This window comes from Cnephaeus nilssonii (assembly GCF_951640355.1).
Source record: "Cnephaeus nilssonii genome assembly, chromosome: 6".
NCBI lineage: Eukaryota > Metazoa > Chordata > Mammalia > Chiroptera > Vespertilionidae > Cnephaeus > Cnephaeus nilssonii.
This window is the reverse complement of record NC_137077.1, coordinates 22,305,982-22,333,596: the sequence shown is the minus strand read 5'-3', so window position 1 is coordinate 22,333,596 and position 27,615 is coordinate 22,305,982. Positions and strand designations below refer to the sequence as shown.

Below are 27,615 nucleotides of genomic sequence, written 5' to 3'. Positions count from 1 at the left end.
TACAGGCGAGGGGTTGGGCCTCTGCAGGCAGGAACTGGAGTCAGACGCTTCCCTGCTACTTGCTGGGAGAGAAGAACATTAGGAATGCCTTTCAGTGCCTGCGTTCCTGAACTGTCCCATAGAAGCCAGGCAGCTCGGAGAAATCCAGCCACAGCTCACCCTCAACCTTGCAGAAATCCTGATGCAGGCCAAATACTTCAGCACGAACAACATGCTGGATGATGAATGGGGCACCACCTTGAGCCTGCATTCTCAAACCTCTACTCCATCCCAGCGCCCAAAGCATGGGCACACAGGTACTCTATCCTCTGGAGTCCAAATGGGCCAGATCCTTGAGAAATGCATGAGATAAGCTATCTCTCCGAGGAATGTACAAAATAGGGGAAAGACAGGTGAATGTTTTCATGATTTACAATTGTGAACGGTTGGTTCACTTTCCACCACTTGTGTTCCACTTGCTTTAAGACTATCTGGAAAAAGTAAAATAAACTCCGTATATACGCAGACGTTTGTTTTTCTAAGATTCTCTTGCTGGCAGAGGGCTTTGCAGTTAAGGGTGTGCTGTTTTGACCAGTTAGGTATGTCATACAAAGTTGAGATTGTGAGTACGAGTAAAGCATTGTCCCTTCTCCTTCCCGCCATCCCATGAGGGTCAAATCCAATGCTGTTTTATTTGCCATCTGTGATCTGCTCTGGAAAGTTAGATGTTTAAAGGTTACCTTTTGGCTAGTTTTGAACTCATGGCTTTGGAGGGAGTTTTCCAAGCAGATACATCAAACCTGGTATTTTGCTATAATTGTTCTTCATCTTGAAGTGTGAGGCCTTTGGAGAGTCATATCAACATCAACTGTTTGGCTTTATCATCTGTGGAATGAGGGGGGATTAAAGCAAATGCCTCTTAAGCCCCCTTCAGCTCTGACATTCTGTGTTTCAGGGATTTAAATGGTGCCCTCAGGTGCAATTACATCCTATTTCTTCCTTTCCCTTTGTTCTATTGAGTTCCAGAATATTATCAAGATGATTGAATTGAATTATGAAAATATTTAATTTCAGTTATGTTTAACTTCCATCTTATGCTTTTATCTCCAATAATTTACCCTGTGACATGTTAATAAATTATTTATTATTATATATATTTTTAATGTTAATATATATTTTTCAGTCCAAAGAAGAGACAATTCATATATGTAGAGAAGGATCTTTTTTGTCATTGTTGTTAATCCTCACCTGAGTTATTTTTTCATTTATTTTTAGAGAGAGTGGAAGGAAGAGGGAGAGACAGAGGGAGAGAAGCATCAATGTGAGAGAGACACATTGGTTGGTTGCCTCCCACACTCAGGATGGCTAGGACTAGAGAAGGATCTTATTTCCCAGGCAACTCAGCCAATCTCAGGCAGATATGTGTCTTGAGGTCTAGTGAAAAGGCCTCATACTGTCATGTAGACAGGACTGGATTCTAATACCTGGAAAGTCACTTACTGTGTGATATTGGACATGTTACTTAAGTATTCTAGGCCTCAGCTTCTTCATTTATAAAACGTTAGTGATGATAAATATGTATACCTTGGTTATTATGTGCCTGGCATTGTTTTAAGTGCTTTATACATATTACTGGTATTTCATGTGAACTTATAACCATGTTACATAGAAGCAGCAAAACCTCTCTTATAAGGTGGCTATTAGTACTAAGGTTGATGAGCTATGCACAGTCCTTGGTACACTGCAGGCATACCAAAAATATGAGGGTTTTTTTTTTTTTTCACTATTCCATTCCTGGAGAATTCCTAAAGTGTTTTGTTTAACATTTTTGTGTCAGTCTGTATCAGAGAACTCCTCACTCAAAGTCTGGATCTAAACATGTCCTTCCTCTCTTGACCACATCCAGGTTTTCTTCCCTTTGGTGAATCTGGACACACCTTTCCCCTGTTCTCTTCCATTCCCCTCTAACATTTTCCATTCACTTTCTATTTATTGAATGATCTGCCTCCTGAGACTCACTGATGTGGCTTCCCGTAACCTGTGAGGGGGGACTGGGGGATTTCCAGCCTCCTTGATGAAAAACAAAGTGGCAACTTTGGGATGTGAGTTTCTGCAGCCACTAGATATGTGCAATAGGATATGATATGTTTTCCTTTAACAAATCCTGCGAAGAGAAGGCCTTTAGGGATGTGGTTTTTAAGTGGCTTGTGTATAACTTAATTTTTCACCTTTGACAAGAGCCAGGAACTCTCACAGGATTAGTGATCAGCATAATCAGGAACAGGGTGTACAAGCAAGTTCTGTTGAGCTTGGAGGGTGGAGGGGGAAGTGTAAGGGATAAAACACTACTGAAACATCTGGCAACTTTTTGTGAGAAGTGGAAATTAAAACACTAGGAGTAGAGGCTAAAAGCAGTGTCTTCCAGGAAAACATCTGAAAATAGTTATTTTACCCTACGTGTATGATGTCTTGTTTTCACCTTGCGATAATGCAGATATTTAAAGCAATGTCCCGATAGAAGGATAGAAGTCTAATTATTTCTTAGGAAAATAGGTCTGAAATACTTTTGCTCTTAAAAAAACAGAGTAAAAAAATCACTCTGAGATTTTTATTTTTATTTTTTGGCAATGCAGATGATTCAGATTCCACATAATTTATGGCAGAATTATAACTGGAATATTTTAGAACTAACAAAAATAAACAACATACATTCATTTATTTTCTAAATTTTCATCTTTTCAATATGAAGTTATGTATGTTTTTTCCCCCCTAAACAATTAGAAAGATAGAAAGCAAAGATATAAGGTAATACCATCATGCCTTCTTCCCACAAATTATATTGGGGGTTATGCTACCCTAGGCCTGTTGCAAAGTACAGGATATAAGGCCAAATATGATATGATCTCTGTTTATGAGGAAACTTAAAGTATAATCCAGTTCACACCTCAGCAATAAGTGTGGTAAGTGCCACGATGAAAGCATGCACATGGTACAATGGAGACCTTGGTCACTTCTATCTGGTGAGGGTCAAAGGGATCAGGAAAGTTTTGAGAGCGGGAGTGACCATTGAGTTGATTGACTTTAAGATGTTCCTCATGATATGGAAGCAGAAATGGGAAGGTTTAAGAGGCTGGCGGCCTTACAGGCAGACAGACACATGAGAGAAAAGCCAAGGAGGTCTTCAATAACTTTGTTTTTCAGAGAACTATAAGCAGTATATTATGGCTCAGATGTAAAGTTGGAGGGGGGAAGCTTGATCAGAGGTTAAGTCTGGAAAGGTAAGGAGGACCTATTGTGTCATATGGAGGTATTTTGATTCTATTCAGTAGGTAAAATGAGTTAACTAAAGGATCTAAACAGGTAGTAACATCATCAATTGTGTGTTTTTAAAAGACCATCTAAGCTACACTGAGGAGGATAGATTGAAGGAGTGTGAAACTGCATGAGCTGACACAGAGTTTGCACTGCATCAGCATGGGATTTGAGAACCTGAACTGAGGTATTATGGAAATGAGGAGGCAGAATCAGATATGAAAGATGTTAAGGAGGTAGAATTTAAATAATTGGTGACAGGTTACAAGTGGGAAGACAAAGGGAGAGCATAGGTTGACTAGGTTCCATCTGATAGTATGTTGATGATGCTGCCATTAACTGAGATGGAAACTACAGAAAGAATAGGTAAGATAATGAATTCAGTTTGAGTTTGAGATGCCTATATTAGAAGGGACATGCAGTTGGTGTTGCCCAAAGACACTTGTACTAGTATCTATACTAATAAAAGGATAATATGCTAATTAGACCAGGAGATCTTCCAGACTTCCTTCTGGACAAAGCCATGGTGGCAGAGCCGAGGAAGAGGTGGTTACAGGCGATCAGGCCAGGAGGGGAGTAGGGAGGGCAGTTGGCGGTGATCAGGTCGATGGGGGGGGGGGGGGAGTTGGGGGTGAGCAGGCCGGTCGGGGGGCCAGTTGGGGGTGAGCAGGCCAGCAAGTGGGGGGGCAGTTGGAGGCAATCAGGTCGCCAGGAGGGGCAGCTGGGGGCAAGCAGGCTGGCAGGGAGATCTGTTGGGGGCGAACAGGCTGGCAGGCAGAGTGGTTAGGGGAGATCGGGCAGGTAGGCAGGTGAGCTGTTAGGAACCAGCGGTCCTGGATTGTGAGAGGGATGTCCAACTGCCAGTTTAGGTCTGATCCCTGAGGGGATCCCAAGGGGTCTCAGATTGGAGAAGGTGCAGGCCTTCTCTCTCCCCACCCCCCCACCCCAATTCATGAATTTCGTGCACCGGGCCACTAGTATACAGTATGTAGATTGGAAGTAAGGATTCTGAGCTACATATTTATGTGAAAATTGTCAACATTTAGGTAGGAATTACTAGCAAACTTTCTGAAAATGAATGATGCCACTGAGGAAGAGAATGTTAAATGAAAAGGCAAAAAGAAAGTGAGAAGAAGAATGCTAACAATAGAATTTTAGGGAATAAAATACTGAGGGGAAGGATGAGCAAGAGATTTCAATAATAGCTACTAGGAATGAATGATGGACAGTGGTAAAAGCGGACCAGGAGAGAGAGCGTCATCTAGGAAGCCAAGAGGCAGTAACTTCAAAAGAAATGGAAAAGTCAACAGTAGTGAATAGTGAATTTTAAAAATAATAATAAATGCTGCCGAGAGTTCAAATAAGAGGAATGCTAAAAACAATATATTGTTTTAACAATAAGAAGGAAACTAGATTATTGCTATTTTTTAATAGCACAGTTATGAAAGCAACTAATAGTTAAGTAGGAAAATAAATATTTGTTATTTTCTTATTTTTAATTTTTTTTCTCTTCTTTTATGAGGAAGCTAGGTATAAAGAGAAAAAATAAAGTGTTAGAGCTGAGTATTATGGGGTTGCATGAATACTTTTAAAAAATTATTCTTAGGGTGTAGGAGATTCTAACTCAATTGTAGCTTATAAGAAATACAGTTGGAACACTTTACAGTAATAATATACTGCAGAGAGAGCAAATGAAATAACTGACAATCCAAAATTTCTGTTGAAGATTAAATATAATCCAACAAAAGACTCTGAAAACCTATTTGGATTTAAGGAAAAAATTATTGATAAATTCAAGTTTTACTTTTCCTTACTCATATTAATGACAATATTCTCCAATTTTTCTTAGATTTTTAGCTTTATTTTATCATCTCCAACATAACCCCTCCCTTGAAAAGTCATGGCATAAATCACATCTAATCAATTCAATAAATCTTTAATGCATACCTATTCAATATGAACCCTTATTCGGGGGGTCCCTGGGCCTGGCCTATGGGACCAGGCTGAAACCAGCAATCTAACATCCCCCTAGGGGTCCCAGAGGGCGAGAGGGCACTCTGCAAAGTTGCTGTCACTTGGCAACTCTTGTCTAGTCGGTATGAGTCATAGCTATCGAGCGGTCAGGTGGTCGGGCAGTTGGCCAGTCACTTAGGCTTTTATATATATAGATGTTATGTAGTGCTATGGAATATATGTAGGAGGCCACAAAAGCAAATAGGCAGGAATAACTTACTGTGTTTATTCATGAGCATATTTTTGAAGGAGGTAACATTTGATCTGGTCTGTAAGGTTGAATACAAGTTTTGCAGGTAGAACAAGATGAGGCACTGGGTGGCTTTTCCATTGTGAATACCACATGTGCGAAGATAACAACAGAGAGGTAAGGAACTAGCTTGGTGCAGTGTATTAATGGTTAAAATTAAGAATGACAAGAGTTCAGAGGGAAAAGTTGAAGTGTTAGTTTTGGATTGGAATTTAGATCAGGAAAAGATAATTTTGGAAATTATCAACAGTGTGAAACATGATGACAAGATAGACGATGGGGAATGTTAGTCCTTGAAGGGAGGGGTGTATGAGGGAGATCTGGGCAGATAAGGCAAAATGTAGGATGAGATCCTACTATGCAGGGGTTTATAGAGCATGCTAAGAAACTTTGTTTCTTAAGGAAGATACTACATTTATACTTTATAAAGTTCACTTTGGTGATAGAGTGAAAAATGTCTTATTTAAAGTGCCTCTTATTGAGATATTTCACAATATAGAAGTGGCAATTTACAAGTGATAAAACTCTAGAGTCTTTCTATAATTCCATGTAGAACTGCCATATAAGGCAAATATTAATGTGAGGTTTGTTGAGAGGATAAGAAAATGACTTAACACATTCAGCTCTGGCCCTAGCCAGTTTGGCTCAGTGGATAGAGCATCAGCCCACGGACTGAAGGGTCAAGGGTTCAATTCAGCTCAAGGGCATGTACCTCAGTTGCAGGCTCAAACCCTGGCCCTGGGTGCAAGGGGCAACCAATTGATGTGTCACTCACATGGATGTTTCTCTCTCACTGTCTCTCCCCCTCTCTTCCACTCTCTCTAAAATAATCAATGGAAAAATATCCTAGGTGAGGATTCACTAAAAAACAAAAAACAAAAAAACAAAGCAAACAACAGCAACAAAAGAACATTCAGCTCTAGAACAAGAGTACTTAGAGTGTACTTCTGGCTCCATCACTTACTAGCTGCTCAACTCCAAGCAATGAAGTAACTCCCCAGCACTTCAGGTTTCTTATCCAACTAAGGGAAACATGCATTCTTATGAACCCTGGAAAGTGCTCTCAGCCCACAGAGCCTCGAGCGCTCTCCCAAGAGGGGCTTACTATGTGCCATGTGTGAAGATTAAGGAAACAAGAAGTTGCTAAAAAAAAAAACCACAAGAAACATTTAAAATTAAAAAATTTTAAAACTATAATCAACGATCAGGTGTAAGCTAGCAATAACTGAAAAATTTTAAAAAGAACAGTGACCTAAAGGATGAGATACGCATTTCCTGAAATATTCAGTGTCACCAGTTTAGCTCATTTCTCTGTGAGTCCTGGTTCACAGTGACATACATATACAGTGTGGTGTTAGGCATGACAATATAATCCTGGCTCTGCCACTAGTTTGCAATGTGGCTTTGCACACATTTTTGAATTCTCTTTGTTTCTTCCAGCTTTTATGATCTCTTTCATTTTGGAAGCATACTAAATAGATTAATTTAGTAATGTCTGTTTCATTTTGTTTATAGGCCCAAGGAATGGAGGTATAAAATTTCCCCTCTCTGTTGCCTGAAGAAGAGTAACTTGCTTGGTGTGACAGCTCTCTTCATCCACAAAGTTTCTTATAACTACAAAGGAATTTGTGTTCAAAATTTGACCTTAGCACTGTAGCCTTTTATAGTATAGTTATAGTAAGAGGATACAGGAAAGGCTGTTTTTTTTTCTATATATATCTTATTATTCCTAGGGATGTTTGTATCATTCCTTGGCCTGTCCACACCTTTTTCTAAACATGCCTCAGGAGACAGCATCAGAGTTCTTTTCCAAAAAATAGAGACACAATGAAGCCAAGCCAAACCAAAGCAACTCCCAGGCAGATTATTTTTCTTATTTTAGGGTGGGGGTGATCCCTAGAGAGAGATCACATTATAAGCAACACACTTGGATTAAAACTCAGGAATATTAAAACCAGAGTTAGGAAAAACTACCTACAGGGAGGAAAAAGAAAAAGCGAAACTTGCAACTTTATAGTCTCTCCACCATGAAGGTCTGGTTTCTTAGAAGTGACCATACCTAGTATAGAAACCCCCTAGGGTTTTGTTTCTCTGGGTCTTTAGATAGAACATGAAGATATTTTAAATACTGAGGGAGAAAAAGTGGAAGGGAAGAAGGAAAGGAGAGGAAGGGAGAGAATGGGTGAGGGAGAGAGAGAAGAGTCAGAGTAGGAAAATTTCCAAATGATCAGAGAAATATGATTCTTTTGAAATGAAATTTAATATCCTATCTAATAAAGAGGGAATATGCTAATTGACTGCCATGCCCTCAAAGATGGTGGCACCCAGTCCCCTCAGCCCTGCCAGGGCAGCAGGTACACAGCACGGACAGGCCCACCCCCAGGCGGGTCTGCTCTGTGCGCCTGCTTCCAGAGTCCCCTCAGCCCCACAGAAGCCCAGGGCAGGCCCAAGGCGCAGGCAAGCCTCGGATGTCGGCTTCCCAGCTGCCCAGGGCCGGCCGGAGGGACAACCAAATGACTGAACAAGCAGGCTGCATGGGGTAACCAGGCCAGCAGGAGGGTTAGTGAGGGATGACCAAACGACTGAACAAGCAGAATGCCTGGGGTGACCAGGCCAGCAGGGGGACTGTGAGGGGTGACCAGGCTAGCAGAGGGGGCAGTTGGGGGCAACCAGGCAGGCAGGGTGGCAGTTGGGGGTGATTAGGCTGGCAAAGGGGGCAGTGAGGGGTGACTTGGCTGGTGGGGGGGACAGTTGGGGGAGACCAAGCAGGCAGGGGGGGGGGGAGTTAGGGGTGACCAGGCTAGCAGAGGGGAGTAGTTGGGGGCAACCAGGCTGGCAGGGGGGGGCAGTTAGTGGTGACCAGACCAGTGGGTGGGCAGTTAGGAGCAACCAGGCTGGCAGGGAGGGGGCAGTTGGGGGCGACATGGCCGGATGCGGAGAGAGTGAGGGGCGATCAGGCGAGCATGGGGGGGCAGTTAGGGGCGACCAGGCAGGCAGGCAGGTGAGTGATTAGGAGCCAGTGGTCCAGGATTGTGAGAGGGATGTCCATCTAGACCAGCAGTCAGATATCCCCCAAGGGGTCCCGGATTGGAGAAGGTGCAGGCTGGGCTGAGGGGAACCCCCCCTTGTGCACAAACTTCATGCACCAGGCCTCTAGTATATACACTGAGTGGCCAGATTATTATGATCTCTGAACGCATAATAATCTGGCCACTCAGTGTATATCCTATGTAATAAAAAGTTAATATGCAAATTGTCCCCTCGACCAGGAGTTCGACCAGCAGGTAGGCTGGCCAACCGCTCATTTCAGCCTCCCCCTGGCCATGCTGGCCCGACTCCACCCATGCATGAATTCATGCAACAGGTCTCTAATATATATATATATATATATATATATATATATATATATATACACACACACACACACACACACACACACACACACACACACACACACACTGAGTGGCCAGATTATTATGATCTCTGAACGCATAATAATCTGGCCACTCAGTGTATATCCTATGTAATAAAAAGTTAATATGCAAATTGTCCCCTCGACCAGGAGTTCGACCAGCAGGTAGGCTGGCCAACCGCTCATTTCCCCTCCCCCTGGCCATGCTGGCCCGACTCCACCCATGCATGAATTCATACATATACACACATACACACACACACACACACACACACACACACACACACTGAGTGGCCAGATTATTATGCATTCAGAGATCATAATAATCTGGCCACTCAGTGTATATATATAACAGTAATTGAGCTTATTTCAACTGATGTCTATGTGCTAAATAACAATAATATTTTCCAAAAAGGAGCTTACTTTCTACTGGGGTTTGACAGATATAAAGCAAAGGAAATAAGATATGTAATATATCTGGTGGTAATAAGAGAAGTGGAGAAAAATAAAGCCAACATGGTTGTTGGTCCACATATGCACGTGTATCTCTGGAATCTAGAAACACCCACCTGGTTGATGTTCTTTGGCAATATAGAGCTTTAAAAAGACAAGGTTTTGGAGAATTTGTTTAGACTTGTTCTCTTGTGCTCTGCTGCTCTGAGATACTCTTAATGACAATGCCTTGAGAAATCAGCAATTTCCAGGAAAACTTAGATCAAAGCACACAGGCCAGATCTCTCAGATCTGCTCATGATTCAGAATCTCACATGTCAATGAATAGAAGCCAGTACAGCTAGGAGATGAATTTAGCTGAGTCTGCCCTCTGCTGACAGAAAGGTTGCTGAAAAGTCAGTTGATTTTAAAAAGTCAGTCTGTAAGGTTTAACTTTAGATAATCTTCCGTGCCTTTGTAAATATATAGTTTAAGAAATAGTAATTTTTTTTTATAATTTCCCTCTTCATTCACTTACTCATTAAATATGTATCCAGCCCTAATGTGCCAGGCACTATTTTCAGTACTAGAAATACACTGGTGAACAAGATAGACAAGATCACTTTTTAAATGGAGTATACATTTAAGGGGGAGGAGACAGAGAAAAACAAACAAATCGATGAAAATAACACCTAATAATCTTGGTTTTAAAAATCAGACACAATGGGGTAATATGTTAGAGATGCATGCACGGACATCTGCTAAGGAAGTGCCATTTAAACTGAAAGCTGAATACCAGGAAGTAGCCTACCCATAAACCCACCTGAGGATTAATTACTGCTGGGGTAGAGGCAGAGCTAACACAAAGCACTGTGACAAGCTTGTTTGTTTCAAGGATAAACAGAAGCCACTGGAGTAGAACATTTGCCTGAGGGCTGAGTAGTGCAAAAATGATGAGTCATGTAGGGTCTAGACGAAAAAGGCTCTCAGAGAATTTTATTCTAAGTGCAATAAAGATATTGGAAGTGTTTTCAGTCTGGAAGTACCATGATCAAATTTCCATTTTTTTTTAAAAAGAGCAATCTGAGTCTTTATGAAAAGTGATTTGGATTTTATTCAAATTGTAATGCAAACTATCGAAAGTTTTTTAGGAAGGAGATGATTACTAAGAGAAATTAAGATTCACATTTTAAAATATATCAATGTCTGCTCCTTTATATTTACTTAATTTCCCTACTAGATTGTAAGTTCCAAAGGATAGTGATGATATTTTCTATTTCTATATATCTTTATCACTTATCATTCCCTATTTGGAAATAATTTTTGGTACAAATCTCTGTACATAGAATAAATTCTGTAGAGGACTCTTCTTTTTTTTTTTTTTTTTTTTTTTTTCTTTCCAATTTTTTTTATTAAGGTATTATATGTGTACATATCTTGCCATTGCCCCCCCCCCCACCCCACTCCCATATATGCCCTCACCCCCCAGAGTTTTGCGTCCATTGGTTATGTTTATATGCATGCATACAAGTCCTTTGATTGATCTCTTATCTCCCCCATCTCTCCCTAACCTTCCCCCTGTAATTTGACAGTCTGTTTGATGCTTTACTGTCTCTGTATCTATCTTTTTGTTCAATTTTATAATGTTCTTTATTATCCATAAATGAGTGAGATCATGTGGTATTTTTCTTTCATTGACTGACTTATTTCACTTAACATAATGTTCTCCAATTCCATCCAGGTTGCTGCAAATGATGAGAATTCCTTCTTTTTTATGGCAGCATAGTATTCCATTGTGTAGATGTACCACAGTTTTCTGATCCAGTCATCTGCTGACGGGCACCTAGGCTGTTTCCAAATCTTAGCTATGGTGAATTGTGCTGCTATGAACATAGGGGTGCATATATCCTTTCTGATTGGTGTGTCTAGTTTCTTCGGATATATTCCCAGGAGTGGGATTACTGGGTCAAATGGGAGTTCCATTTTCAGTTTTTTGAGGAAACTCCATACTGTTCTCCACAGTGGCTGCACCAATCTGCATTCCCACCAGCAGTGCACGAGGGTTCCTTTTTCTCCGCATCCTCGCCAACACTTGTCGTTTGTTGATTTGTTGATGATAGCCATTCTGACAGGTGTAAGATGGTACCGCATTGTTGTTTTGATTTGCATCTCTCGGATAATTAGTGACGTTGAGCATGTTTTCATGTGTCTCTTGGCCTTCCTTCTGTCTTCTTTTGAAAAGATTCTATTTAGGTCTGTTGCCCATTTTTTTATTGGATCATTTATCTTCCTTTTATTAAGTTGCATAAGCTGCCTGTAGATGTTGGAGATTAAACCTTTATCAGTGATGCCATTTGCAAATATGTTCTCCCATGTAGTGGGCCTTCTTGTTGTTTTGTTGATGGTTTCTTTTGCTGTGAAAAAGCTTTTTATTTTTATGTAGTCCCATTTGTTAATTTTCTCTTTAGCTTCCACTGCCCTAGGAGCAGTGTCAGTGAAGAATTTCTTTTGGCATATGTCTGAGATTTTGCTGCCTGTGGATTGCTCTAGTATTTTTATGGTTTCCCGTCTTATGTTTAAGTCCTGTATCCATTTTGAGTTTATTTTTGTGTATGGCGTAAGTTGGTGATCAAGCTTCATTTTTTTGCATGTATCTGACCAATTTTCCCAACACCATTTATTGAAGAGACTGTCTTTATTCCATTGTATGTTCATGCCTCCTTTGTCAAATATTAATTGAGCATAGTGGTTTGGGTCGATATCTGGATTCTCTATTCTGTTCCATTGATCTATATGTCTGTTCTTGTGCCAGTACCAGGCTGTTTTGAGAACAGTGGCTTTGTAATACAGCTTGAAATCTGGTATTGAGATCCCTCCTACTTTATTCTTCTTTCTCAGGATTGCTGTGGCTATTCGGGGTCTTTTTTTATTCCAGATGAATTTTTGGAGAGTTCTTTCAAGGTCTGTGAAATATGCCGTTGGTATTTTAATGGGGAGTGCATTGAATCTATAGATTGCTTTGGGTAGTATGGACATTTTAATGATGTTGATTCTACCAATCCATGAACATGGTATGTTCTTCCATCTGTTTACGTCTTCCTCTATCTCTTTTTTCAGTGTCCTGTAGTTTTCCGTGTATAGGTCTTTTACCTCCTTAGTTAAGTTTATTCCTAGGTATCTTAATTTTTTTGGCGCGATGGTAAATGGGATTGCCTTTTTAGTCTCTCTTTCTGTAAGTTCACTATTGGTGTATAGAAAGGCCATAGATTTCTTGGCGTTAATTTTGTATCCTGCTACATTGCCGAATTCATTTATTAAGTCTATTAGTTTTTTGACGGAGTCTTTCGGATTTTTTATGTACAATATCATGTCGTCTGCAAATAAAGACAGCTTTACTTGTTCTTTTCCAATTTGGATGCCTTTTATTTCTTCTTCTTGTCTAATTGCAATGGCTAATACTTCCAGTACTATGTCAAACAGGAGTGGTGAGAGTGGGCATCCCTGTCTTGTTCCTGTTCTTAGGGGAAATGTTTTTAGTTTTTGTCCATTGAGTATGATGTTTGCTGTGGGTTTATCATATATAGCTTTTATTATGTTGAGGTATGAGCCATCTATTCCCACCTTGTTGAGAGTTTTTATCAAGAAAGGGTGTTGGATTTTGTCAAATGCTTTTTCTGCATCAATTGATATGACTATGTGATTTTTATCTTTCAATTTGTTTATGTGATGTATCACGTTTATTGATTTGCGGATATTGTACCATCCTTGCATTCCTGGGATAAATCCTACTTGGTCATGGTGTATGATCTTTCTGATGTACTGCTGGAGCCGATTTGCTAGAATTTTGTTGAGGATTTTGGCATCTATGTTCATGAGGGATATTGGTCTGTAATTCTCTTTCATTGTGTTGTCTTTATCTGGTTTTGGTATTAGGGTGATGCTGGCTTCATAGAAGGAGCTTGGAAGTGTTCCTTCCACTTGAATTTTTTGGAATAGTCTGAGGAGGATAGGTTTTAGTTCTTCCTTGAATGTTTGGTAAAACTCTCCTGTGAAGCCATCAGGCCCCGGGCTTTTGTTTGCCGGAAGCTTTTTGATGACTGCTTCAATTTCATCCATAGTTATTGGCCTATTGAGCTGTTTAGATTCTTCTTGATTGATTTTTGGAAGGTTATATTTTTCTAGGAATATGTCCATTTCCTCCAGGTTGTCCAGTTTGTTGGAATAGAGTTGTTCGTAGTATTTTGTAACAATCCTTTGTATCTCAGCAGGGTCTGTTGTTATTTCACCTCTTTCATTTCTGATTTTGTTTATTTGGGTCCTCTCTCTTTGCTTCTTGGTGAGCCTGGCTAGAGGTCCATCAATCTTGTTTATCCTTTCAAAGAACCAGCTCTTGGTTTTGTTGATCTTATGTATTGTTTCTTTGGTCTCTATGTCATTTATCTCCGCTCTGATCTTTGTTATTTCCTTCCTTCTGGTTACGCTGGGCTTTTCTTGCTGCGCTTTTTCTAGCTCTTTGAGTTGTAGGGTTAAGTAATTTGTTACCATTGTTTCTTGTTTTTTGCAATAGGCTTGTAGAGCTATGAACTTCCCTCTCAAGACTGCTTTCGCTGTGTCCCATAGATTTTGGATTGTTGTGTTTTCATTGTCATTTGTTGCCATGATGTTTTTTATTTCTTCCTTGATCTCTCTGGTGACCCAGTCCTTGTTTAATAGCATGCTGTTTAGTCTCCATGTGTTTGATTTCTTTGGATTGTATTTATTGTAGTTGATTTCCAGTTTTATGCCACTGTGATCTGAGAAGATGCTTGATATAATTTCTATCTTCTTGAATTTGAAGAGATTTTGCCTGTGACCCAGCATATGGTCTATCTTTGAAAATGACCCATGTGCACTTGAGAAGAATGTATATTCTGTGGCTTTGGGGTGAAATGTTCTGAAGATGTCAATTAATTCCATCTGGTCTAGTGAGTCATTTAAGATTGCTGTTTCTTTGCTGATTTTTTGTTTAGAGGATTTGTCCAGTGGTGATAGTGGGGTATTAAAGTCTCCTACTATGATTGTATTGCTATTAATCTCTCCCTTGATATCCTCCAGGAGATTTTTTATGTATTTGGGTGCTCCTATATTGGGAGCGTATATGTTTACCAGAATTATTTCTTCTTGTTGGATTTCTCCCTTTAGTATTATGAAGTGGCCTTCCTTATCTCTTGTTATGGCATTTACTTTGAGGTCTATTTTGTCAGATATAAGTATTGCTACCCCTGCTTTTTTTTCATTTCCATTTGCCTGAAATATATTTTTCCATCCCTTCACTTTCAATCTGTGTGAGTCTCTTGTTCTGAGGTGGGTCTCTTGTAGACAGCATATACATGGGTCGTGTTTTTTTATCCATTCAGCTACTCGATGTCTTTTGATTGGAGCATTTAGTCCGTTTACATTTAAAGTTATTACTGAAAGGTATTTGTTTGCAGTCATATCTATTTTTGTGTCTGTATTCCTTCTTACCTGTTTATTTCTTCTTTTTACAGTATTCCCTTTAGCAATTCTTGCATTGCTGGTTTGGTGGTGATAAACTCCCTGAGGCTTTTTTTGTCTGCAAAGCTCCTGATTTCCCCTTCAATTTTGATTGATAGTCTTGCTGGATATAGTATTCTTGGATTCAGTCCTTTGCTTTGCAACACTTTGTATACCTCCTTCCATTCACTTCTAGCTTGTTGTGTTTCTGATGAGTAATCATTTGACAATCTGATGGGTGTTCCTTTGTAGGTAACTCTCTGTCTCTCTCTTGCCGCCTTTAGGATTCTCTCTTTATCATTTATATTTGCCAATGAAATTATGACATGTCTTGGTGTGGGTCTTTTGGGGTTGATCCTGCTTGGGACTCTCTTTACTTGCGTAACTTTTATCTTTCCCATATCCGGGAAGTTTTCTGTCATTATTTCTTCAAATAGATTTTCTAAACCCTGCTGCTCTTCTTGTCCTTCTGGCAGCCCTATTATACGCATGTTACTTCGTTTCATGTTGTCCCGAAGCTCCCTTAGGCTTTCCTCCTGCTTTTTAATTTTTTTCTCCAATTGCTGTTCAGCTTGAGCTTGTTTCTGTACCTGATCTTCTAACTCACTAATTCGGTCCTCTGCTTCTTGTAGTCTACTGTTGAAACTTTCCATGGTGTTTTTTATTGTAGCTATATCACTCTTCATTTCTTCCTGATTCTTGCATAAGTTGTTGATTTTCTCATCCATCCGTTGTATAAATTCCACGACCATTACTCTGAACTCCTTTTCGGTCATGTTGCAAGCTTCAGTTTCACTAATTTCCTTTCTTGGCGACTCCACATTTTCTTTCCTCTGTGAGATATTTCGTTTCCCCATTCTGGCTATTACCAGAAAGCTCAAGTTTCCGTTTGCGTGGACCTGGGCCGTGTGCTGTGGGGACTTCGCTCCACCCGAGTTTCACTGGAGTGCTCTGACACTAGGACGTGTGGCTGCCTTTGGTTGGTGGGAACCAGACTTGCCCAGGGTCAGTGTCCCCAGTGTTCTGTGTGGTCTCGTGTGCACACTTGGAATCAGGGGCCCTGTCTGCACCACACTGTTGGTATGCGCCGTAAATGAGATCCTTAGGATGTGCCAGGAGTCAGAGTTTCCCTGTGTCTGCACCAAGACTCGAGTGTCAAAGTCTCTGTTGCCTTGTGAGGTTTCTCGTTGAGACTCAGGGTCCCTGTGTGTGCATGCACCAACAATTGGGGTCGCTGGCTCTTAGTGTGAATGCGCTGTGAGTCAGGGATCCCCGGCAGCTGTGTCCGGCGTGCCAAATTCCCTGAAGTGGAGCTGCGTCCTGTGTGTGCTCTCTCTACTGAGCCAAACCGGCTAGAGCGCACATTCTTAAAATCCTGAAGGTGAGCTGATTCTGTGGTGCACTCTCCCAAAGTCCCGGAAGGGGGGCGGAGTCCGTCCTGCGCGCCAACTTCCCTAAAGGGAAGCCCTTCTGTGCACGCCCTAAGATTCCCAGAAGGGGGAGCTGTGACCCGCAAGCCAAATTCCCCGAAGGGGAGCCCTCTGTGCGCACTGACAGATTTCCCCGACCGGGAGCTGCTTCTGTCCCGTGCAGCGCCAAATTCCCTAGTGGGGAGCGCGTCCCTGCGCAAAGCTCGGCAGCTTGGGCCAGGGGCGGGTCTATCAGTTACTGAGCTCTTGGCGCGCCTGTAAGCGTTCAGCAGCTTGGGGGAGGGGCGGGTCTATCAGTTACTATGGCGCTCGCGCGCCTGCGGGGAGTGGGGTAGGCTCTTTGACTCACGGAATTCTGCTGAGAAGTCTGGATTCTTGTTTGTGGTCTGAAGCTGTGATAGCAGTTCTCTGTGCCCAGTGGCTGCAGGGTCCTGGTTTGTGTCAGAAGCCAGGATCCGCGTCTCAGGCAGCTCTGTTTCCCAAGATGGCGTGGTCTCCGCGTCCGCACCAGCCGCTGAGAAGTGTCCGCTTTGTGCGCGGGGCTGCGCCGTCTAGGACTGCCCAGTTAGGGAGCCCCTTGGAAGACGTGCAGAATCTAACTGACCCTAGCTCACACACACACACACACCACACAAGTCTATACTCTCCTCTATGGGTTCCTCACTCGCACTCTCTCCCTACCTTCCAGCCGGTCGCCATCTCTGAAAAAACTGTAGAGGACTCTTCTAAAGAGGAATTGAAATTATGTTTCTTTAATCTTTTTGTTTTAGAACCTGACTTGAATTCCTAATGAAGTGAAACTCACAAGTCATAAAGAGATCAGTTTGTTTTAGGTTTTCTCTCTCCCTTGGTTTCATTTTAATCACAATGTTAGATGCTACCTGCACCTTATCAGGGAGTCTTCCTTGTCAGATTTATAGGTTCATTCAGATTGATAGCTGATCTCATTAGGTGACAGGTTTACTTCCCCTAAGCAGAGCCCCTAAAATGACCACATGGTAGCCCTGACCGGTTTGGTTCAGTGGATAGCGTGTCAGCCTGCGGACTGAAGGGTCCCAGGTTCAATTCCAGTCAAGGGCATGTACCTTGGTTGCGGGCACATCCCCAGTAGGGGGTGTGCAGGAGGCAGCTGATCGATGTTTCTCTCTCATCGATGTTTCTGGCTCTTTAATCCCTCTCCCTTCCTCTCTGTAAAAAAAAAAATAAAAAAATAAAAAAAAATTACCACATGGTAAACTTGTGGGGGTATAGACAAGGGATGTTGTCTATAAGCTTCTTTATTACTTAACTAGAGGCCCAGTACACAGAATTCATGCATGGTGGGGTCCCTAGGCCTGGCCAGCGATCAAGGCCTGCTGATTGGGGACCAGGCCAATCAGGGCCGGGCCAGAGAGGAGGCGATGGTCGCCAGGCCAGGCATGGGAGGAACAGAACACCAGACTCCTATGCTGCCATCGTCAGTGCCCTGCCACTGTGTGGTTCCCCACCTCTCCCCCCTCCTTCCCTTACCACCACGCCATCACCGCGGCTGGTGTGCAGCAGGCCGATCAGGGCCTGCCGGCCAGGGGGAGAGATGGGGCACGGGAAGTTGGCCACCAGCCCTGAGGAGGGAGCTAGCCCTCGGACCCCTGGGAAAGGGGCTGCATCTGCCACCACCCACCCCCGGTTCCCCGTCACAGCTGGGGGGAGGGACTGCAGGAGGTTGGCTGGCCAGGGGAAGTTGGCTATGGGAGCACACTGACCACCAGGGGTCAGCTCCTGCATTGAACATCTGCTCCCTGGTGGTCAGTGCGCATCATAGCAGTGCGGTCATTCTGGTCCTTCCAGTAGCTTAGACTTTTATATATATAGACTAGAGGCCTGGTGCACAAAATTTGTGCAAGGGGCTCAGCCCTCGCAGCCCCTCACAGCCTCAGCCGGCCCTCACAGTCCTGGCTTCATCTGGAAGTCATCTGGAAGGTAGTCTGGATGGTCATTCTGGTGTTCTGTCTAATTAGCATATTAGCTCTTTATTTTATAGGATTGGCTCAAAATTGAGATAGCTTGGATCTATCCTTGAGAAATTGATGATCATGTTCCTTTTTCTTTTCTTTTTTTTTTAAAATATGTTTTTGATTTTTACAGAGAGAGAAGGTAGAGGAAGAGAGAGAGAGAAACATCAATGAGAGAAAAGCATGATCGGCTGACTCCCACACACACCCTACTGGGAATTGACCACAACTTGGGCATGTGCCCTGTCCAGAAATCTAACTGGCAACCCAACTGGCCACTTTTTGGTGCACTCTACGATGCTCAACTCACTGAACCACACTGGCCAGGGCAATGATTTGTTTCTGTATAACCTATTTTTGGAGAGCTATAAATTGAAAGAACAAACAAAATCTTTACAAAAGAGGGACTTTTCAACAAAGAAATCCTTAAAAGAAACAGTAAAATAATTTCTCATTACTGATATGCAATTTGCTTTTTGGAAGAAGCATATGAAACTTGGGAGGGATGATATTTTGCAAAAGTGACAAAAATTAATTTCATCTCTTCTTTGATGATGTATAAAATTGTTCCTCAAGGCATTTACATGAGATTCTTTTGTAACTCAAAGTTTGATAAAAATAAAGTTATACAAAGATATGTAAAGATAATAGTAATGCATAACTTGACTCACTGCAAAGACTGGGTGGCTGTGGGGGATAGAAATGGGTGGGGCTTGTAAAAAGAATCTAGCCCGGGAAAATGAGGCGTGGCCTGGAGCATTATGATCATGTTTCCGAGGGCAGAAAGAATGTTATCTAGTCCCTGACTACTGTTGTTCTTCAGGATTTGTTCTTTCCCTGAACCAACTCCTCTCACTTGCTTGCAGCTGACATACATCCAAGAGAAAAAACACCCCAAAAAACACCCTGTCTTTTCTTTTGTTCCCTGCAGAGCAGCCACCTCCCCCTTCAGCATGGCGTCCAGTGGCCTTGATCCTGATCATTCTGTGCCTGGTGCTGCTGATTGGCCTGGCAGTACTGGGGTTTGTGTGTAAGTCTGCACTCTGACTTGGGGGAGGATCCTGGCTCCAAGGTTTGTCTAGGATGAGAAATATTTGTTATGAATTTTTTAAATTTATTTTTTACTTCTAGATTCTGTGGGTAAATTCAATGTACCTTGTTCTAAAGTACCACTTAAATAGTGAGTAGTGGAAGAAACATTAAAATACAGAAATCAATTGCTAGCTAGATTTTTATGTTCTGTTTGAGATAAGAAGTTTTTGTTTAAATATGCCAATATTTAAAATCAACTATTATTAATAAATGTGTGTGCCTCAGCTTCTTCCATTTCACAAAAGATGTGAGGCAGTCGTTTTCACGGTTAGCATGCCTGGCTCAGTGGGCTAATACAGAGGGAAGACTTCCCCCATTTATATCCCACCCCCACAATATAAGGAGAAAGACCAGGTCTTTAATCACTATAATATTTTTCAAAAGGTCCAGGAAGTTATACTATCATTTTTGAAAATCTGTGAAAATCAAAAAAGGAAAAATGCATGCATAAAATTCTTTAAATTTCAAATTAGTAAGGACAAGTTCAAAAACTTAAAAAAGAAAGTGGGCATATTTGTTTTATCTGATCATTACAGCAATGTTCCCTGAAACAGTTGAAGAAGGTGGTTCAAAATAAAAGGTTACATTGATGAGCAAGTTGTAATGTAAAAAAAAAAAAAAATTACAGGAAATCTGCAAACTTTTACTATTTTAAAATAAAAATGTAGTTTCTACTCTGATCCCAAAATTCCTACTTTATTTTGATATAACTAACTATTGTTTTGCAACCACCATTCTTTTTAAGGATATAAAGCAACTTTCATGATTCATAAAGGATTTTATTTTCATAAAGGATTTTTGCATTTAGATTTATAGTAGAAACCTGGAGTTTAAACCTGAGTGTTGAACATTTTTAATCAAATGATTGTAACCTATTCTTACTGAATCAAACCAAAAATGTATAAAAACATAGAAATGATAATATGACCATTTTAATGACTGAATGAGATAATCTATGATACATTGTCAATGCACAATATAATAGACAAAGGATAAATGGATTTGTGGGTTTAGGTTGAGTAATGATTTTAGAATATACAAAAATTTTTATTAAACAGTAAACATGGTTAAGGAATTTATTCCTGAAGTTAGCAATTATTACTATGACTCCATATTTTCAGATAAGGAAACAGACTTGGAGAACTTAACTTGCCCACAGAAATACATTTTTTTATGTACCACAGTCCAAAATTGAATATAGGTAATAAGAGATCTCAGAGCCTACGCTCATGAGCAAGATACTGTTTTATCTTCCCCATATGTAGAAAATAGACATGGAAATAAATAAACTGTCTAGTCTAACTTGGTAACTTGGCTTAGTTTTTCAGTTCTACCAGCTCTCCAATACTCAGAAAGATAGCATTAATGAACTGGAAGAAAGATCGGGGAATCTCTCCCAACAACTGCAATCTCTCCAAGCCCAGAACAGGAAGCTTGTAGAAACTCTGCAGCAGGTGGTTGAAAAATACTGTCGTGAGCTTTATAACAAAACTGGAGGTGAGTCCTGATCACTAAGCTCCTCCTACCCTCAGGATATCTGTCAATATAGTGTATCTGGGAACCAATATATTAATTGGTTGAATTATTTAACTAGTTGTCTGGCAAACAATAGTTTGGGCATCCAGATCATGTCCAATCATTGGAATCATTTAGCTCAAATACATCTGTGTTGCAACACATGAAGGGATTATTGAAACTCAGACATTTTAGACAATGCAAGAGACCTAAGATGTGAATATAACTGCATATTTAAGGAATAATAAGGAACCTGTGTACCTGGACCAGAGTGAGTGAGTAGAAGACTAATAAAAGATGAGGTCAAGATTATTTATGGTTTAGGGAACATCGTAAGGGATTTGGCTTCCATTTGGAGCAAAAGGAGAATTCATTACAGGATCTTGAGCATAGGAAATACATGTCTGACATGAATTTTAAAAGGCTCATTCTGCAACTCTGTTGGAGAATGAATACACATTGGAAGAGGGAAGGATAGAAACAGAGAAATCATGTAAGAGATGGCTATTGCCATAATCCAGGTAAGAGGATAATGGTGGCTCAAACTAGGATATGATCAGTGGAGATGAATGCATGATGTAATAAATGAGCTATGAGAGAAATAAAGGAGTCAAAGATATCTCCAGAGTTTTTGATCAAAGCAACTAGAAGCATAGAGATGTAATCAAGTGAAATGGAGAAGAATTCTAGAAACCAGGAATGATGTTTTGGGCAGGTTGAATTTAAAATATAATCTAGATATCCAAGTGAAGATATGGATAGCCAGTTTGGTATACAAGAGATAAGGTCTAGGCCAGAAATACAAACTGACTTACAAAGAAATATAAATTATTTATTTGTTTAAAACTTTGTTTTACCTTATGAAATATTTCTAATATACAAAAAATACAAACAATAATATAATATCTATTTGTATTGACCACTCAGATTTCAACAATCACATTTTGACACTGGATTGTTTTGAAAATAAAGACATTTTTATAGAATTATTGAGTTTCCATCCTACCATATACCAACAAGGGACTTGGTTACAGGTCCCCAACCCTCAAAGGCCAAGGCCATGTTCCCACATAGATATGGCTGTCAGGGCTTAGTTCCTATATTTTTAACCGCTACCCACAGTAGTCCATCTCACCCTTAACCTCTGTACTTAATTCTCTAACTTGGATGCCCATCTTAATTTCTGATACATGGATATTTACCATTCTAATTCATACTTAGCTACGTATTTAAGTGTTGTTTTTTCTAAAAGTTTATTTATTTGTGTTTAGAATGAGAAAAGAGTTCATTCCCTATTGGTGTATATTGCATTAAAAAACCCCATTTGCTATTATATAAGAGGATTTTGAAGAAGAAAATTATTAAAACTTCAATTGTACATACATTCTTAAGTACAATGTATGTTGAGTTTCTGAACATATGCAAAGTTCTGTATGTATTGGACATCCTCTCTGTGTGCTAAATTGCACAGGGCAAGGAGCAAGGAAGTCCCAATCATTCACTGTGAGATTCTATATCCATGAAAGCAGGTAGTGTCTGTTTTAATGTCCACTGTATACTCAGGACCAATTATAATTCTTGGCATATAGTGGGTGCTAGGTAAACATTTGTAGTTATCATTGTGTCGGCAAATAATATCTAAGAGAAAGGGAGTTCATTTTTTCTTGGGTCATCAAATACTATATAATTTTAAGAGAGGCAAGAAAACAGATCTATGTATAAAATAACTTATTAAAATTGGTTTCTTTCCAAGAGCATAGATGTAGCCCTTGCCCGGAAAATTGGAAATGGCATGGGGACAAATGCTACCAGTTCTTTAAAAAGAGCAAGAGTTGGCAGGACTGTGACTCTTTCTGTACTGCTGAAAACTCAACCATGCTGAAGATAAACACACAGGAAGTGCTGGTAAGGTGCTGAGTTTTGGTCAATGTTTGAAGTATTCTCAAAAAGATGTCTTTAAAGGAGAATAATCTAAGGAGTCAAGGTCCACAGACTCTCCCACTTATTTCAATCAGGGATTTATATCAATTTATACATGTATTTGTGCATGTATTTAAAAGTATATGTATGTTGTTTTAATTTCCACTGTATACTCATGATCCCTGGCTGGGTGGCTTAGGTGGTTAGAACATCATCCCCTACACCTAAAGGTTTTGTGTTTGATTCCCAGTCAGGGCACATTCCTAGGTTGCAGGTTTGATCCCTATTCAGGGAGCATAGGGGAAGCAACAGATCAATGTTCCTGTCTTACATCAACCTTTCTCTTTCTCTAAAATCAATAAAAAAAATCCTCATGTGAGGATTAAATATATATATATATATATATATATATATATATATATATATATATATATATATATATATATGTATTAGTAGCCCTGCACACAAATTGTGTGCCAGTAGCTCGCTGCCACCCTCCTGTAGCTCTCTGCCCACTGCTCCACCCTCCTGTAGATCCTTCTGTCTCCCAATAGCTTTCTGCCCTGCCCCCTCCCGTAGCTCTCCGCCACCCACTTGTAGCTCACTGCCCCACCCTCCTGCTGATCCATGATCCAGTCGTTACGTGGTCGGTTGTTATGCCTCACGGGGTAATGTATAATTACCATATTCCTCTCTTATTATATAGGGTATCTATATAATAAAGAGCCAGGGTTGTAACGACCATTACGACCAAAGGCTCGACCAGACCGGAAGTCAGTGCTGGGTTGCTGTGGTGACCCAGCACTGACTGGGGCTGCTGCCAGCACCCCAACCCAGCTCTGACTGCCTAGGGGGCTGTGGATCAGGCCCAAAGAGAGGCCTGCAGAGAGAGAGGCAGGGTCTGATCCATAGCCTCTGTGGCATCCGTTGATCAGAACTTGCCTCTTTCTCTCCCGCCTGGCCAACAGCTGGGCCTCCATTTCTCTTCAGGCCCCCACCCAGGCTGCTGATCAGCCCTGCCTTTCTGATCAGGCCCCATTGATAGGCCCAGAGACGCTGACTGGCATAGAACTAACCCATCAGAACCCAAACTGGGTGAATGTAAGGAGCCAATGGCTGCCTAGTAGGCGGAGCTTTTGACAGTGACTGACATAGAAACTGACCAATCAGAACCAAATTGGCTGGCAGAGGAGGGCAGTTGGGGGTGAGATCAGGCTGGCAGGGGAGGGTAGTTAGGGGTGATCAGGCAGGCAGGCAGAGGCAGTTAAGGGCGATCAGGCAAGCAGGCATGTGAGTAGTTAGGAGCCAGCAGTCCCAGATTGTGAGAGGGATGTCCGACCGCCAGTTTAGGCCCGATCACTGTGATGGGGCCTAAACTGGCAGTCGGACATCCCCTGAGGGGTCCCCGATTGGAGTGGGTGCAGGATGGGCTGAGGGAAACCCCCCTCCACACACAAATTTCATGCACTGGGCCTCTAGTATGTATGTATGTGTGTGTATGTATATATATGTGTATATATATATATATATATATATATATATATATATATATATATATATATATATAATTTTTTCTTTCTCCCCTTCCTTGTCTGAGATATAAGTCATCCTTCCAAATTCTTCTTTTATCTCTTTTACCATTAAATCCTTTCATTATTCTTTTTCCTTTTGGTTAGTTCCTTCTGCATGTATTTCTAAAAGTTACTTCACCATTCCTGCATTTTTTCTTCCATTTCCCAAAATCACTTCATATCTCTTTGTAAATCTGCCTCCTGTATTTTTTTTTATATGTGTCTTAGTGTTTACCCTGTGACTTGAAAATAATAGGTGACTTTTAAATCTTGGTTGATGCGCTTCTTTGTTTCAAAATATCAGTATGTCTCCCATGCATGAACAAATGAACTGACCTTAGCATAGATGCTTTCGCTTAAATGAATTATTATCTATGTGAGGTAGGAGTCATGTCTTGTTCTCATATTAAAAGTGTTGGCTGACACTGCACATCTCTGTGTATATATGTGTGTGTATTATAATATCTCTAAAAGCTAAACGTTTTCTTGTGTGCCTTTGCAGCAGTTTGCCATGCCTCAGAGCTACTCTGAGTTTTTCTACTCTTACTGGATAGGGCTATCCCGCAACGACAGTGACAAGGCCTGGCTGTGGGTGGATGGAGCTCCTTACACTTCTGAACTGTAAGCCTTTAGAATATTTTGTGGGAAAAGCATGTAATAGAGAGTGACAGACCAACAAATTGGTTCAATAAGCACTAAATGAACATCTGCTTTGTATTGGATACTATGTTTGTAGGAGGATGTCCTGAGGCAGACAGATAAAAGTGTTAATAAAATTGTAGGAAATAGGAAATATACAACTTAATCATTTTTATTTATAATATATTTTATTGAATTTTTTACAGAGAGGAAGGGAGAGGGATAGAGATGACAGAGAAACATTGATCAGCTGCCTCCTGCACACCCCCTACTGGGCATGTGCCCACAATCAAGGTACATGCCCTTGACCAGAATCGAACCTGGGACCCTTCAGTCCACAGGCCAATACTCTATCCACTGAGCCAAACCGGTTAGGGCAATCATTTTTATCTCACAGCTAAATAAACTGAGTCACAAGAGAAGGCAATTTTTCAGATGGCTGTAAAAGTACATGTTAAAGTTGGATGATAACATGTACCATAGTTTTAGATAGAAATAGTTTTTGTTGTTTTGGTTGACTTGATGCTTCAAAGAATGACCATGGAAATGGAGGGGCTGAAAAGAAAGTGGTTGTTGACTTCATCTTTCTAGTAAACTCATTCAGGGCATCTATTCTATAACTGTATTAAGCTAGGAATATTTCCTATGTACTTTCTGAGTGTTTAGTATTTCTTTCTATAAATAAAATATAATTAAGTTAACTTTTTTTTCTTTTTTTAAGGTTTAAGATTAAAACAGATTTCACCAATCTAGGAGACGGGGACTGTGTGACCATTCTCAGTGGAATGTTTTTCTCAAAGAACTGCCAAGAGTTGAGGCGGTGTGCATGTGAAACAGTGGCGACCCCAGTCAAGTTAGAGAGACTCCCTTAGCATCTGTGAATCATTCATTCTATGAGGTGATTGACTCTCCAGCTATGGCTACAACTGTGTGCTCCCTCCCTTCAGAGAAATTGAAGATCAGAACAAAAGTCATTCTCTTTATGTTGCACCTGTAATAGTTTGGTTTCAAACTATTCTCTTTCATTTGATCCACGTTTATGCAACAATTCAACAAAAAGCTTGAGCCACGCAAAGTCAATGCAAAGGATTTTTGAGACATAGGAAAATGGAAAAAAATCTGGAAAGGCAATTGCTCTGACCGGCACAAGAAGGATTTTCATATTTCCTGCTCAAGATCACCAGTACTTCTGAGCTTGGAAGTTCATGCACATATTCACCAGTCACAAAGAAGTCCTAATTATGTATCACCAACCTGCCCCTGAAATCCATAAGGTTGTAATCCACCTTCTTGATTTTGAGATAACTTTCTAGTGTTTCTTCTCTCTCAGCATCTAATATCATTTTTTTGTTTCTATGTCTTCCTTAATACTTGGAGTGAGAAACTTAGAGGAACTAAATGTATGTAAGATCCTTTGTTCCAACAATCAATTAGTCCATGAGAAATTAGCAATCATTTCTTATACTGAGCTAACAAATACAAAGCTAATTCATTTGGTTTGCTTAAATTCATATTTTTTTCCTTCTCAGTTTCCTTCTCATCTGCTCTGGCTAATTCTCTTTATGAGAATCTTAACTTATTACAAACATACCTCTTCATATCTATTTAAGATTCCAATGATTGTCTCCTAGGAAATTCTTCTAGGATAGAAATAGTCTCAACTTGCTTCCATATCAGAATTACTACCCTTGATACTTCTTTCAGAGAGATTGACAACCAGAACAAAAATCAGTCTGTTTATGTGCATCTGGAATAGCTTAGTTTCAGTTCCTATTTTCTTCCATTTGATCCATGTTTATACCTTTCAGGTACTGGAGATTTAATAATAATAAACAATGTGAAGTGTGTGTGATTTTAGAATGAATTTGTGATTTTGGGGAAAAGTCAGTGTGAAAATGCTCTTCAAAACATGACAGAAGTGTTTTGATTGTGCCTTATGAGACATTGTATGGGCTCTGCAAGAGTACTGATTCTTTGATTATTTGAGGAAAATAAGAAGTCTTTGAGATGCATTCTGTCTTCAAAAGGATGATTTTAAGACTTTTAAAAAATGAAATCCTTTGAAGCAAATTTGTCATCAACATGTGGCTCAAGATGAGTAAACCAAATTGTAGTAGGGCAAATTATCTAATCAGGTCATGGAAAGTGAGAGACTGTGACATACATAGTTGGCTTTTTATGGAGTTGTCCCTTTCTCCGGATGACAATATGCACAGCCATACATGGGTCATTGCAAAGAACACCATCATGAACACTTGTTCATTTGTTTATGGATAAACCATTTTAGGGCATTAACACTAGAAAGGATAATTTATTATAAATCTTTATTTTTCAACAGTGGAAACTGGAATTCTTCAGTTTTATTTTCAGTAAACATCTATCTTATGGTGAAATGACATGAAGTTTGCAAACATATGATAAAGAGAACATTTTTGTGTTAATTTTCATAAGACTATGTCACCTATCAGTTACTAATTACAGATTTCTCCTTTAAGATTTTTCCTTTCAATTTTCAGTCCATTGGCTAGGAAAATTCTTCAGTGTT

The 27,615-nt window shown here is 40.4% G+C and overlaps 1 protein-coding gene across 2 annotated transcripts; it reads left to right on the top strand.

Annotated features, from left to right (window-relative positions):
• Positions 1 to 26,917, top strand: CLEC1A (C-type lectin domain family 1 member A). 2 transcript variants are annotated; one of them, XM_079773581.1, is made up of 6 exons: positions 1 to 296; positions 19,265 to 19,363; positions 20,746 to 20,922; positions 22,694 to 22,845; positions 24,937 to 25,052; positions 25,792 to 26,917. In XM_079773581.1, the coding sequence occupies exons 1-6, from the start codon at positions 182 to 184 to the stop codon at positions 25,940 to 25,942; spliced, it is 810 nt and encodes a 269-aa protein (XP_079629707.1). In that variant the 5' UTR covers positions 1 to 181; the 3' UTR covers positions 25,943 to 26,917. The 2 variants fall into 2 exon arrangements, with proteins under 2 accessions (XP_079629707.1, XP_079629706.1); XM_079773580.1 differs by having other exon boundaries at positions 24,934 to 25,052.
• Positions 26,918 to 27,615: the final 698 nt, after the last annotated feature.